This window comes from Otolemur garnettii, unplaced genomic scaffold (genome assembly GCF_000181295.1).
Source record: "Otolemur garnettii isolate 467f Iridium unplaced genomic scaffold, OtoGar3 scaffold00088, whole genome shotgun sequence".
NCBI lineage: Eukaryota > Metazoa > Chordata > Mammalia > Primates > Galagidae > Otolemur > Otolemur garnettii.
Window position 1 is genome coordinate 441,625 of NW_003852483.1, and position 13,997 is coordinate 455,621.

At 42.0% G+C, this 13,997-nt stretch overlaps 1 protein-coding gene across 2 annotated transcripts; it reads left to right on the top strand.

Annotated features, from left to right (window-relative positions):
* Positions 1-11,380: 11,380 nt before the first annotated feature.
* On the top strand, positions 11,381-12,518 carry LOC100947362 (centrosomal protein of 41 kDa-like). 2 transcript variants are annotated; one of them, XM_012808366.1, is made up of 3 exons: positions 11,381-11,531; positions 11,568-12,181; positions 12,396-12,518. In XM_012808366.1, the coding sequence occupies exons 1-3, from the start codon at positions 11,381-11,383 to the stop codon at positions 12,516-12,518; spliced, it is 888 nt and encodes a 295-aa protein (XP_012663820.1). The 2 variants fall into 2 exon arrangements, with proteins under 2 accessions (XP_012663820.1, XP_012663821.1); XM_012808367.1 differs by having other exon boundaries at positions 11,381-11,477.
* The last annotated feature ends 1,479 nt before the right edge of the window (positions 12,519-13,997 follow it).

A 13,997-nucleotide genomic window follows, 5' to 3' on the forward strand; every position in this document is an offset into this window, starting at 1 on the left:
AATTCATAATTGCTAAATCATGGAAGAAGCCCAAGTGCCCATTGATCCACGAATGGATCAATAAATTGTGGTATATGTATGCCATGGAATATTATGTAGCTGTAAAGAAAGAGGGAGACTTGACATCCTTTATGTTTACATGGATGGAGCTGGAACATATTCTTCTTAGCAAAGTATCTCAGGAATGGAAGAAAAAGTATCCAATGTACTCAGCCCCTCTATGAAACTAATTTATAGCTATGAAAGCTATAGCCCAATTATAACCCAAGAATATAGGGAAGAGGGAGAGGGAAGGGTGGGGAGGGGGGAGGATGGATGGAGGGAGGGTGATCGATGGGACCTCACCTATGGTCTATCTTACAAGGTCTATCTTACAATCTTTCTAAGTGTATAATATAAATGTCTTAACACAATAACTAAGAAAATGCCTTGAAGGCTATGTTAATTAGTTAGGTGAAAGTATTTCAAATTGTATATAAAACCAGCACACTGTACCCCATGACTGCATTTATGTACACAGCTATGATTTAATAAAAAAAAAAAAGAAGGAAAAGAAAAAGAGATGAACAGTAAGAAGAATATAGAAAGGATATACGTAGCAGAACTGAAGGAATTGAAGCAGTCAATTAGGGAACTTAAAGATGCCATAGCAAGTATCAACAACAGATTAGACCATGCAGAAGAAAGAATCTCAGAGGTGGAGGACAAAGCTCTCCAGATAACTCAGATAGTTAAAGAAGCAGAAAAGAAGAGAGAGAAAGCAGAACGTTTACTGATAGAATTATGGGACTTTATGAAGCCTTCAAACATACGAGTTACAGGTATCCCAGAAGGGAAAGAAGAATGCCCTCAGAGTAATGGAAGCCATATTAGATAATACTATAAATAAAAATTTCCTAAATATCACCAAAGATTCTGACAAATGCTTTTCAGAGGGATATTAGACACCAGTTGATTTGCCTCAACTCAAATAGACCTTCTCTAAGACACACTGTGATGAACCTGTCCGAAGTCGAGACAGAAGAAAAGATTTTACAAGCTGCCAAGAGTAAGTGCCAATTGACCTAAAGGGGCAAATCCATCAGGGTGACTGCAGACTTCTCTAATGAAAATTTTCAAGCCAGAAGATAAGGGTCATCTACCTTCAATCTATTTAAACAGAACAATTTCCAGCCCAGAATTCTATATCCTGCTAAGCTAAGCTTTAAAATGGACAGAGAAATCAAATCATTTACTGATATGCAAACACTGAGGAAATTTGCCACAAGACCTGCTCTACAGGAAACACTTCAACCCGTTCTATACACTGACCATCACAATGGACCACGAGCAAAGTAAGCACCCAGAAATTAAAGTCAGAACCTAGCTTCCACAATGATGCAAAAGACAAAACAAAGCAATGGACTTCCACAAAATAAGATGAAAATATTGCTACCACACTTATCAATTATTTCAATAAATGTTAATGGCTTGAATTCTCCACTGAAGAGGCATAGATTGGTGGATTGGATTAAAAAAACACAAGCTGTCCATTTGCTGTCTGCAGGAAACTCACCTAGCCTCAAAAGACAAATTAAAACTCAGAGTTACGGATTGGAAGACAATTTTTCAGGCAAATGGTATGCAGAAGAAAAAAGGGATTGCAACCTTATTTTCAGATACATGTGGATTTAAAGTAACTTATGTCAAAAAAGTCAAAGATGGTCATTTCAATTGGTCAAGAGAAAAATACAATGAGAAGATTTCAATTCTAAATATTTATACACCCAACTTCAATGCTCCCAGATTCTTGAAACAGACCTTAATTAGTCTCAGCAATATGATGTCCTATAACACCATGATAACACGGGACTTTAACCCTCCTCTTATAGAGCTGGACAGATCCTCTAAACAGAAACTAAATAAAGGTATAAGGGACTTAAATGAAACCCTAGAACAACTGTACTTGATAGATGTATATAGAACACCTCATCCCAAAGCTCAAGAAGATACACTCTTCTCATCAACTCAAGGAACATTCTCCAGAAATAATCATATCCAAGGACACAAAACAAATCTCAACAGAATCAAAAGAATCGAAATTTTACTTTGTATCTTCTCAGACCACAAGGCACTAAAGGTGGAACTCAACTCCAACAAAAACGTTCAACCCCACACAAAGCATGGAAATTAAATAACCTTATGCTGAATGACAGTTGGGTGCAGGAAGAAATAAAAGAAGAAATCATTAACTTCCTTGAGCATAACAATAATGAAGACACAAGTTACCAAAACCTGTGGGATACTACAAAAGCAGTCCTGAGAGGAAAATCTATTGCTTTAGATGCCTACATTCAAAAAACAGAAAGAGAGTGCATCAACAAAATCACAAGCCATCTTATGGAATTAGAAAAAGAAGCACAGTCTAAGCCAAAACCCAGCAGGTGCAAAGAAATATACAAAATTAAATCAGAGATTAATGAAATTGAAAACAAAAGAATCATTCAGAAAATTAATGAAACAAGGAGTTGGTTTTTTGAAAAAATAAATAAAATAGATAAACCTTTGGCCACACTAACTAGAAATAGAAAAGTAAAATCTCTAGTAACCTCAATCACAGATGATAAAGGAGAAATAACAACTGATGTCACAGAGATATAACAGATTATCTCTGAATACTACCAGAAACTCTATGCCCAGAAATTCGACAATGTGAAGGAAAGAGATCAATATTTGGAGTCACACCCTCTCCCTAGACTTAGCCAGAAGAAATAGATCTCCTGAACAAACCAATTTCAAGCACTGAGATCAAAGAAACAATAAAAAAATCTCCCAACAAAAAAAATGCCCTGGGGTGGCTCAGTGGGTATGGTGCTGGCCCCATATACCGAGGGAGGCAGGTTTAAACCTGGCCCCATCCAAACTGCAACAAAAGATAGCCAGGCGTTGTGGCAGGTGCCTGTGGTCCCAGCTACCTGGGAGCCTGAGGCATGAGAATCACTTAAGCCCAAGAGTTTGAAGTTGCTGTGAGCTGTGATGCCACAGTACTCTACCGAGGGCAATAAAGTGAGAGTCTGTCTCGAAAAAAACAATTAAATAAATAAAATATTCAGCCATTAAAAAAAATGGAGACTTTACATCTTTTGTATTAACCTGGATGGAAGTGGAACACATTATTCTTTGTAAAGCATCACGAGAATGAAGAAGCACGAGTCCTATGTATTCAATTTTGATATGAGGACAATTAACTATGTAGTATAGTGTTCAGGGTGGGGGAAGTGGATAGCAGAGAGAGGGAAGGAGGGGGGGACAGGAAGAGCAGAGAGAAGGAAGGAGGGAGGGGGGTGTGGTCTTGGTGTGTGACACATCTCTTGAGGGCAAAGCACAATTGTAAGAGGGACTTTACCTAAGGAATGTAATCAATGTAACCTGGTTTCTTGTACCCTTAATAAATACCCAACAATAAAAAAATAAAAAAACTATCTGAGTGTGTATAATAAAATATATTTTTAATTAAAAAATAAAAATATAAATAATAAAATAATCACTAACCAACTTCAACATTTACTGTGCCATGTACTGTTCTATTGTTAACTGTTTTCCCCATGTAATATGGGCTCAGTTGTGTCCCCCTAAAAGGCATATGTTGAGGCATAAACCTCCAGTATGTCACATGTAACTGTACATGGAGGTAGGACCTTTAAAGAGGTAATGAAGTTAAAATGAGGTCATTCATGTGAACTCTAATCGAAATGACTGTTGTCCTTATACACAGTGGAGATTAGAACATGAACACTAAGATGTTAAGAGGGAAGAGCAAGACAGCCATGTAAAAGGCAAGCAGAGGGCCTCAGAGGAAGCCACCCTGCTGCCATGATCTTGAACTTCCAGCCTCCAGAACTGTAGGAAAATAATTGTTTAAGCCACCAAGTCTGTAGTACTTTGTTATGACTCCCCTAGCAAACTAATACAATTTGTAGCATTTATTCTTGGCATAGCCTCAAAAGGCAGGTACTATTGTCTCTGTTTTACAAGAAGAAACCTGGGGCAGAGGGAAGCTAAATAACTTGCCCAACATCAACCACCACAGTGTAACATCTGGGTACCAAGATATGCTGTGCTACCATAAAAATCCCCAAATCTTAGCCAGTTAACACAACAAAGGGTTGTCTCTCATTCATATGGCAAGCCCAGCAATTGGTGGCATGGGCTACTTATTCCTACTTACTCAGGGATCCAGGCTCATGGGTGCTTCATCCCAACATGATTCCACAGGCCCTGAGGTCAGGGAAAGGGTGCATAGCGAATCCTACATTGACTCTGAAGCTGCTCCCTTCTCATCATTTCCTCTTACATTCCCTGTACTAAGGCAAGTAATCAGACCACAGCTGTCTCCAAAGGGCTTAAGGCAGGAAGCACAATCCCACCACATGCCCAGAAGGAGAGGAAAACCAGAGTATTTATGGATAGCCTCATGGCAGCTACACAGGGCAAGCAAGCTCATGGTGAACGTGTCTTCCCCAATACAGGGAGAGCAGTAGGGCAAAGAATTCTCTTCACCTGGAGAGACGTCTGGTCTCTGGCTTTAGCTACTGGGAGTGAATGTCAGGGTCCCTGGAGTGTCCTGCCTTATAACAGCATCGTTATCTGCCAGGGGCTTTAGCCATCAGGCAGTCTAAGAAGGTGATGTATGTTGGGGGATTTGGGTCATGCCATATGACTTCTGACCTCCAGAAGGGCTGAAGACTAATGGTCAGCCACACAATCACTATAGGATCAAGTTCAAGAAGAGTCCTGAACACCCGAGGCTTGGCTGAGCTTCCTGGGGTGGTGGGACTCTGTGTGTACTGCCTCACCTTGTTGATACTAGGAGGGGAACGTGTTCCCAGGACATGGGACTTCCCATCTGGACCTGCTCCAGATTCTGCTCTAAGTGTCTCTTCCTTCCATGGTTCTAATTTGTATTCTTTCACGCTAAGAAACTGTGCTCACAAACATAACACTTTCCAGGGTTCTGTGAGTCATTCTAGTGAATTATCAACCAAAAAGGTGGTTGAGGGAACCCCCAAATTTGTAGCCAGCTGGTCTGAAGTGAGGGTGGCCCTGAGATCCCCTGAATTTCTAGTGGGTATTTATCTTTTATCTTTTTCAATTTTTTTTCTATTCAACCTAACACTTTGTTATATTGCTTTGCTGAGATTTTCCCATTTAGAAAAGAGAACCCATCTTTTAGTTGTTGCTTCCTTCCTTCATCTCAAATTAGGGATAATTTCACCAACTAGACTTCATTACAAAACCAGCTTTTCAATAATACATTCCAATTTAATTTTTTATATAGCTTGAAACTGAGGGTTACAATGCATACATTTGAAAATAAAATGACATCTTTTCACATAACTTATTTTGAATAGTAAAAAATAACCTTATATACCTTACCATCAACTTCCATGCAAATTAAGAAGCAACATTGTCAACTAATACATCAATATTCCCAGTGTTGGTTATTACTGAGGGTTCAATTTCTGACTATTCATCTCCCTAATTTAAAATTTGTTCTCAGAATTATGTTTTTTTTTTTTTTTTAGAATTATGTTTTTAAAAACTGCCTTTTGGAAGGGCTTTTTTTCCTTCAGGGTGATGGCAACATTAAATGTTGAAAAAAAATGTGTCAGATATCAAAGATAGTATGAAAATACATATAGCTACATAAATACAAAAAAGATCCCAAACCTGGTCAGGTGGTCTGGCCTCAAGTCTTTGATTTAAGGCTCTCAGTACTCCCACCCACCCCCTTTTTTTGAGACAGAGTTTCACTCTGTCTCCCTGGGTAGAATGCTGGGGCATCATCTTAGCTCACAGCAACCTAACACTCATGGGCTTGAGTAATCCTCTTCCCTCAGCCTCCCAAGTAGATGGAACTATAAGTGCCCACCACTATGCCCAGCTAGTTTTTCTATTTTTAGTAGAGATAGAGTCTCTCTCTCACTTAGGCTGGTCTCAAACCTCTGAGCTCAAATAATCCACCCAGCTCAGCCTCCCAGAGTACTAGGATTACAGGTGTGAGACACTGCGCCTGGCCTCTCAGAAAATTTTTAAAAACTCCTCTGCTTTTTTTTTGGTCTCATCTGTACAATGGAGGTAGATTCAGATAAAATGGTCTGAAAGAAAAGAAAAAAGAAAATTCTCCTTTCTTCCATGCTCACACTACCCCCGGAACCAATGCTGGGTCCAGAGTCCTGCAATCCCTGATACCTAACAGGGAAGATTGACTCAAATATTTCACTTCTCAGGGTCTTCATGTAACAAAGAAATGCAATAGATGGAAGAGGAGGGGGAAGAAAGGGAAAAAGGGAGAGAGACAGGCAAAACAGGAGGCATCTAGCAGGTCATAATAGGCAGTAATGAAGGGCTGTTGCTCTTATATTAGGAAAGGTCAGACCAAGTAGGGTCAGGAGGGTGAGGAGCTTTAGCCAGGGTGCAAGAGGACATGTCCAGAACCAACTTAGGGAACAACTCTCTCCTGCTGACCTAACAGGGTGTCCAGCTGAAAGAGGACTAGTCACGCATACACACACTTCACCTGGGTCCCCGGGGGAGAAGGTACTCACATCCAGCCTGAGCAGGACATGGCCAGTGGGGCAGACACGAGGAGCCCAGGACACACTTGTGATGTCAGTGCTCCTGTTCCTTCCACCACAGCAGTGGTGTGTAGAGGAAGGAGTTTCACGTTCACCTTGACACAGTGAACAAGCATGTCCCTTGCTGAAGCCTTCAGTGACCGGCCACCTTCATGTGCCCACCTCAGGGCCCTCAGGAGAATCATTCTACCTCATTGACCCTGGCATCCTGATCTGTTCTTGAAGGGGGTTGACAGTGTGTCCACCAGGGTTCCCTCCACCAGTTCACCTTTGTGGCCCTACAGCAGCTTTGTCCACATGGCTGAGCCTCAGGATTGGTGGAAACAGACTGCATCTACTCGGGAGACGAGGCAGAGTCTGTCACATTGGAGATGGGACAGGGTGACAGGAGGGCCACAGTGAGCTGCCCTACAGTGTCCAGGCAATGCAGCCCCCACTCCACTGAGGGCTCTGCTCCAGGAAGAGGTGGAGGACCAGGGATGAGAAGAAGCTGAGGCGGTCTTTGCATGCCTCAAAATCCATATGAGTCTTCTTCCCTGGACCCACAGGAGCTGACTGGCACCTGTGCACCCCTGCTCTACCCCACGGAGCCCTGAAGTCTCTCCTTGGTCTGGAGTCTGGACTGAGGTAGAGATTTATAACTTGCAACTCTTTTTTTTTTTTTTTTTTGGAGACGGAGCCTCAAGCTATCCCCCTGGGTAGAGTGCCATGGCATCACGCTCACAGCAACCTCCAACTCTTGGGCTCAAGCGAGTCTCCTGCCTCAGCCTCCCAAGTAGCTGGGACCACAGGCGCCTGCCACAACGCCTGGCCATTTTCTTTTTTTTTGGTTGCAGCCATCATTGTTGTTTGGCGGGCCCAGGCTGGGGATTCGAACCCGCCACCTTAGGTGTACGTGGCTGGTGCCTTAGACGCTTGAGCCACAGGCGCCGAGCCATAACTTGCAACTCTTTTGTGCTTTGCATCTTCCCCCTCAAGCTGTGCAGAGTCACTGCTTATTTATGTCACAGACTGAAGGAAATTAATTACCACTCCTTCCTTACCTCAGTGATGTGAGGGTTCAGGCATGGGATGACACCAGCCCAGAGCCCAGACCACATCTTGTTTGGGTGGGAAAAAGTGAAGGAGTGAGGAAAGTAGGAGTGTCATGGTGCATCTTCTCAACTGTCTTGATCAGAATCACATCCCAGGGTTTCTGGAGGAGAAATGTTGGGGATCTGCAAGACACAGGACGAGTTTGACCACATTGCCAGGTTTGCGCAACAGCACCAGGAGGTTTAAAGGAGGCCCATTTAACACTGTGCTCCCCTTTCATTGAGGTGATTAGGTCTGAATTTAAATCCTGGGACTGAAATTCTATAGAGAGTAAGTGGGAAGTTTCCTCATTTCAAACAATTGTTATTGATAGGCGAGGTTTTTTTTGTTTGTTTGTTTGTTTAGTTTGGTTTTGAGACAGAGTCTCACTACGTTGCCCTTGGTAGAGTGCTATGACATCACAGTTCACAGCAACCTCCAAGTCTTGGCCTTAAGTGATTTTCTTGCCTCAGCCTCCCAAGTAGCTGGGACTACAGACGCCCACTGCAACACCCAGCTATTTATTTTTTTGTTTGTTTCTTTGTTTGTTTGGTTTTATTTTGGTAGAGGCCTGGTTTGAACCCGCCACCTCCAGTATATGGGGCTATTTTGTTGCAGAAGTCATTGTTGTTTAGCTGGTTTGGGCCACCCTCAGTGTATGTGGCTGGTGCCATAAACACTGTGCTTCAGGAACCAAGCCAGATAGGTGAGCCTGATATTTAAAAATATTTAAAACATTTTAGAATTCTGGAGGGAATGAGCATCGTTACAACTTTACTGACTAAATTGCCTGAGGGGCACTTCCTTACACTCTGTATAAAAAGTCAACAGTGTAATCACCCAAAACAGTGACAGTGCAAGGTTGTTCCCCTCTTTGCTCCTGTGGTTATATTTTTACTGTATGCATCCTTATAAAGGTCTCAAGCAATAGTTACGGATATGGAAGAAAATGCATATTTGCACTTCCCTTCCCAAAGAGGTAAACACTTCAAATTTGATGTGTATCTTCTGGGATCTTTTTCAAAGCACGTGTATTCATATTTTTGGATACATTCACCTATGTAACTTATAAGAATATCAATGTGATCTTACCATATTCTTCTATTTATTCATTCATTCAAAAACATGTGAGAGGCACTGAGAGAAAGATAAAATGGTAAGAAAACTAGGCCAAGTCCTCAGGCTCTGTCTCAGCTGGGAGACAGATAGTAGTGACAAAGCACACAGATCACAGGCCTGAGTTCGGGGGCTGCTGCTCAAGAGCAAAAGAGAGTGCTCCAGATGAGGAGCTGGCCTGTGCACAGGGCTTCCAATGAGCTGAGGGAAGACAAGTGTGAGTGGACAGGGGGCTTGGGGCAAAGGGAGGCAGAAAATGTACTGTGACTTCCTTTTTCAAGGTTAAAAATGTCAGAAATGAGTCAGATTGGAAAATCATGTAGATGCTGTATGCATTGGAGGGGTGTGTGTGGATGAAAGAGAGAGAGAAAGAGTGAGGACAGAGAGGTGCATGCCCTCTTGGGAGAGAATTTTGAATGAATGAAATCTATTCATGTGTCCAGAATGTACTTCCTGAGCACTACTTCACAACAGGCACTGCTTTGGGTCCTGAGAATACAGCAGTAAAGAAAGCAGTCGAGGTCCTGCCCTCACGCAGACAACCAACAGAGGAGGCAAGACACATGGGAAGGAAAGCAGTCGAAAATTAAGAAGTATTGGAGTTGACTGCTATTCCTACAACACTCCTGAATATTTTTCTTTTGGTAACTCAGATCTAGGCTAAGAAAAAGAGGTAAGTGAAAGTATGGATCAAAGGGAGTAGAAAGATCCAAAGTCCAACTAGGAATTCTGAGGTCATAGCTGTGGGCTGAATTTTGTTCTTCAAAACTCCTGTGAAATATTGACCCTGTACCTCAGAATGGGACTGCATTTAAAGAAAGGGTCTTTAAAGAGGTGACGAAGTTAAACTGAGGTCCTACATGTGGGCCCTGATCCAATCTGACTGGTGTCCTTATTGGAAGAGGAGATGAGGACACAGGTACACACTGTGGGACCACCAAGTGAGGACACAGAGAGGAGACAGCCCTCTGCATGCTCCAGAGTGAGGCCTCAGGAGAAACAAACTCTGTTATACCTTGATCTGGGACTGCCAGGCTCCAGAATTATGAAGAAATAAATACCTGTTGGTTAAGCCGCCCAGTGTGTGGTAATGTCATGATGGCCCTCTTCAACTCACACAGTCAATAAAGTCAAGTTTTTCTAATACTTTAGCATTATGCCAGCACCCCATGTCTGGAACCCTATCTAAGGCTAGGTCAGAAACTCTGAGGAGGGGCCAGCAGTTAGAAATAATTCTTATTTATTTTATTTATGTTTTTATTTTAATCATCGCACATATTTTAAAGAACTTGGCCAGGCACAGTGGCTCATACCTATAATCCTAGCACTCCGGGAGGCTGAATCAGGAGGATTGCTTGAGGCTAGGAGTTTGAGACCAGTCTGAGAAAGAATGAGATCCCTTTTCTACAAAAAAGAAAGATCAAGCGTGTGGTGGCAGCACCTATAGTTCCAGCTTCTTGGGAGGCTGAGTCGGGAAGATCACTTGAACCTAGAGTTTGAGGTTTCTGTAAGCTAGGCTGATGCCACAACACTCTAGCCTATTCAGCAGAATAAGATTCCGTCTATTTAAAAAAAAAGGGGTGGAGGGGGGCATAATGGATTAAAGTTTGGTGAGGACAAGGTCTCCACAGGGTCTTCAAATATTTTTCCACAAAATAGTCTGTTAGTTACAAATGGACAAAAAAGGTCAGGTGAACACACAGAGAGATGGTTGCCAACTACAAGCCGAAAGATGAGGCCTCAGAATGAAAGCTGGTAGACACTTCCTTAACTAAACAGTAAAAGCCATATCACCAATAGTGGAACCAACTGATATTGTGTGACCCTGATGCACGTGGGGTTGGGGTGTGTTTCATCCTATAGGGTGCTATGAGGACAGAACATCAGTTTTATGGCAGTCTTCCCCAGAAGATTTAACGAGAATCATGTGGAACAGTCAGACTACCCCAAACAAAATGTATTCTTCATGTTCTCAAGGTCATAAAAGACAAAGACAGACCAAAGAATGTCTCCAGATTAAAGGATATATCAGCTAAATGCAATGTGTGGTTCCAAATTTGATCCTGAACCTAGGGAAAAATAGTTGTGAAGAACATTACTGGGGCCAGTGACACAATTTCAACATGGACTGTGTTTTAGTGAGTAGAATTGTGTCAATGTTGAATTTCCATGTTTTTATCCTTGTACTGTAGTTATGCAGGAGATGTCCTCATTCACAAATATTTAAGGGATACCAGGGCATAGATTCTGCAAGTTATTACATATATGGAGAGAAAGAAAATGAGAGAGAATGATAGAGAATGATAAAGTAAATGGGGCAAAGTGCAGAAGCTCTTTGTACTATTGTACTTTCCTGCAATTTTGAAGTTATATCAGAATTAAAGATTATCAAAAGGAAACACCTCAACAAAACAAAATAGAAAAAAACCCATCCATTCTTGTTTGTCTCATATATACATCCTATAGAATAAGGGAGTTTAGGAGGTGGCTGAGAGAGGTTGAGGGGTCATAGGAAGCTAGGATTAGCGGCATCCAGGAGGCTAGAACCTAGAGCGTGGTTGGTTGGAGCAAATATGTCTGTCCAGAGGCACATTGGGAATCCCGAGTATTTGACCAAAAGGATACCTCAGAATCCAAGATATCAGCATGTCAAATCAAGACTGGACACCGGTAACAGTATGGCTAAATACACTGAGAAACTAGAAGAGATAAAAAAAAAAAAAAGTCCCACAGATGGCTGCCCTTCTAAGCCAGAACCAGATTATAGGTACAAAAAAGATGAGCCTTTTAAGAGACTAAAAGTTACAACTTTTGCCCAGCTGGTCATCCAGGTTGCTTCCCTATCTGATCAAACACTGGAAGTGACAGCAGAGGAGATTCAGAGGCTAGAAGACGATGATTCTGCAACTTCGGCCCCTGATGCTGAAATTACTGCTGGGACCAACAGGAAAGGGAGCCTGGGTGAGCAGTCACCTAGCCCTGTCCAGTTCATAAACAACACAGGAGCAGGAGACTCCAGTCGCTCAACTCTTCAGAGCATCATCAGTGGTGTTGGGGAACTGAATCTGGACAAAACGCTAGTGGAGAAAGCAGAGCCCAAAGACAAACCTTATCCTGACTGCCCCTTCCTGCTGTTAGATGTGGGTGATAGAGATTCTTACCAGCAGTGCCACATTGTTGGAGCTTACAGTTACCCAATTGCAACTTTGTCTAGAACAATGAACCCTTATTCAAATGATATTCTTGAATATAAAAACGCCCACGGCAAGATCATCATTCTGTACGACGACGATGAAAGGCTGGCCAGTCAGGCAGCCACTACCATGTACGAGCGGGGCTTTGAAAATCTCTTCATGCTTTCTGGAAGTCTAAAAGTCTTATCTCAGAAATTCGCAGAAGGACTGATTACTGGTTCCCTACCAGCACATTGCCAGCAGGCCCTTCCTCCTGATTCTGCCCAGAAACGATCCAGCCCCAAAGTGCCACCCCTACCTGCTGAGAATAAATGGAGATTTACCCCCAGAAGACTTTAAAAAGATAAAATATTATCTGGAAGAGGATCAGGGTCCCACAGAAAATTCTAGCCAGGTGAACCAAGTTAACTCTTCTGGAAGAGACTCCATGGTGTCTGGTGCCTGCAGTGCTCAGAACCTGCCTGCTGGGGGCTCTGCCAGCCACTCGAACCCCCGCTCACTGGGCAGTGGACACTAGCAAGGCAAACCCGGAAGTAAAGACTTTGTCTCACTTAGTCAAATAAATGTTTTTTTCTCTTTTTGGAAAAAAAAAAAGAATAAGGGAGTTTATATAGAGAGAGCAATATATGTAAATGTACATATTTATTTCAAGATCCATACCAGTCTGTGCTATTGGATACACACATACCCTATATAAATTCGTCATTCAGAGGTTATGTTGAATGACCTAGTATTTTGAATGATCAAGTATCACAATGCTATCACCAACATGTCCCTTCCCAATTCCTGGAGTCATGAAAGGATGTCCTCCTTTCCTGGGGCCAGCTCATGATAAAGGGGTGCCCCTCCTGCCTGAAGACCCAGTATGCCCATCTTGCATACTTCATGTTTAACTGCCCCTTGAAACAGAGACACCCCTGGAACTCTGGGGCTGTAACCCCCCAGCCGCCAGGAGCAGCAGTGAGCCCAACACCAGCAGCTTCTGTAACTAGAAAAGAGACTCTCAGGCTTCCTCCTCTGTCAGCACCTGTGATAGCTGCCCAGAGAGTTGTGTCACTACAAGCAAGGAGAGAGCTCTCTTACTCAATAGGATCCCTCAGGACGGGACATGACACCTCATCCTCAGTTCTTCTCTGCTAACTTATCAATAATATTCCAAGTATGCTTTCTGAAAATGATAATGAAAACCTCTACGCTTATAGCTAGATTTCAGGGCTTCTGCTTTCAAATGAACATTTCCTTTTTAGTAAATAAATTTGTATGTTCTTTCCTTTCAAAAATAGTAACAGAAAATGGTGCTTTGAAGTGGAGGTAGCGCTATACTTAAAATGCCTCATGAAATGACTGAATTAGCAAATTAACTAGGTCTATAGTTACTAAACATTCTTCAGTTCACTTTCTTGATTTATCAATTTTAAGGTTTTGACTGAGGCTTGAAAGTGATGTGTGTATATACACACATTTGAACATACATGTGCATACAGACACAGTTTTTACATGTTTCTAAGCTCCCGAAAAACTCCAAGCAGTGAAGCCCTAAATTGGTTCCTAGAACTATGTGACTCCAATACTGGTGGACTTTTCATTGTTAGTTTGGTGTGTATTTGTCTTCTCCAGCCTCTTTCAATTCTTATTTGCCATAGGCAGTTATTTCCTTTTAATTTCCACAGGAATTAATTCAAAGCCTTATAGCCAAGTTCACTTCTTTGATTATTAACTTGTAGGGAATCCCACACTAGAATATATTTTTTTCTACTAAAAGCCTTTCATATCATGTAGGACATGTACACGTATTTGAGACACAGCCTTAGTTTCAACAAGTTCCACTATAATTGCAGGTATTATAAAAGCATCATAATTGAGCCCAACAAAATTTCTATAGATCAGATCCAAAGAAATATACTTTCCAAGTACATGAAGTTCAATTGTAAAAATCTATGATATTTCATATTGTGGTCAAGACACTGTAACTTTTGGTTTTAGCAATAAAAATTAT

Bases quoted from the DNA above. Each gene is read 5' to 3' on its own strand.
- LOC100947362 (XM_012808366.1), top strand. From the start codon at position 11,381: ATGTCTGTCCAGAGGCACATTGGGAATCCCGAGTATTTGACCAAAAGG. The intron at 11,532-11,567 runs GTCCCACAGATG...AGCCAGAACCAG, and splicing joins AGAGATAAAAAAAAAAAAAA to ATTATAGGTACAAAAAAGAT. The intron at 12,182-12,395 runs GTCTTATCTCAG...AATTCTAGCCAG, and splicing joins TGCTTTCTGGAAGTCTAAAA to GTGAACCAAGTTAACTCTTC.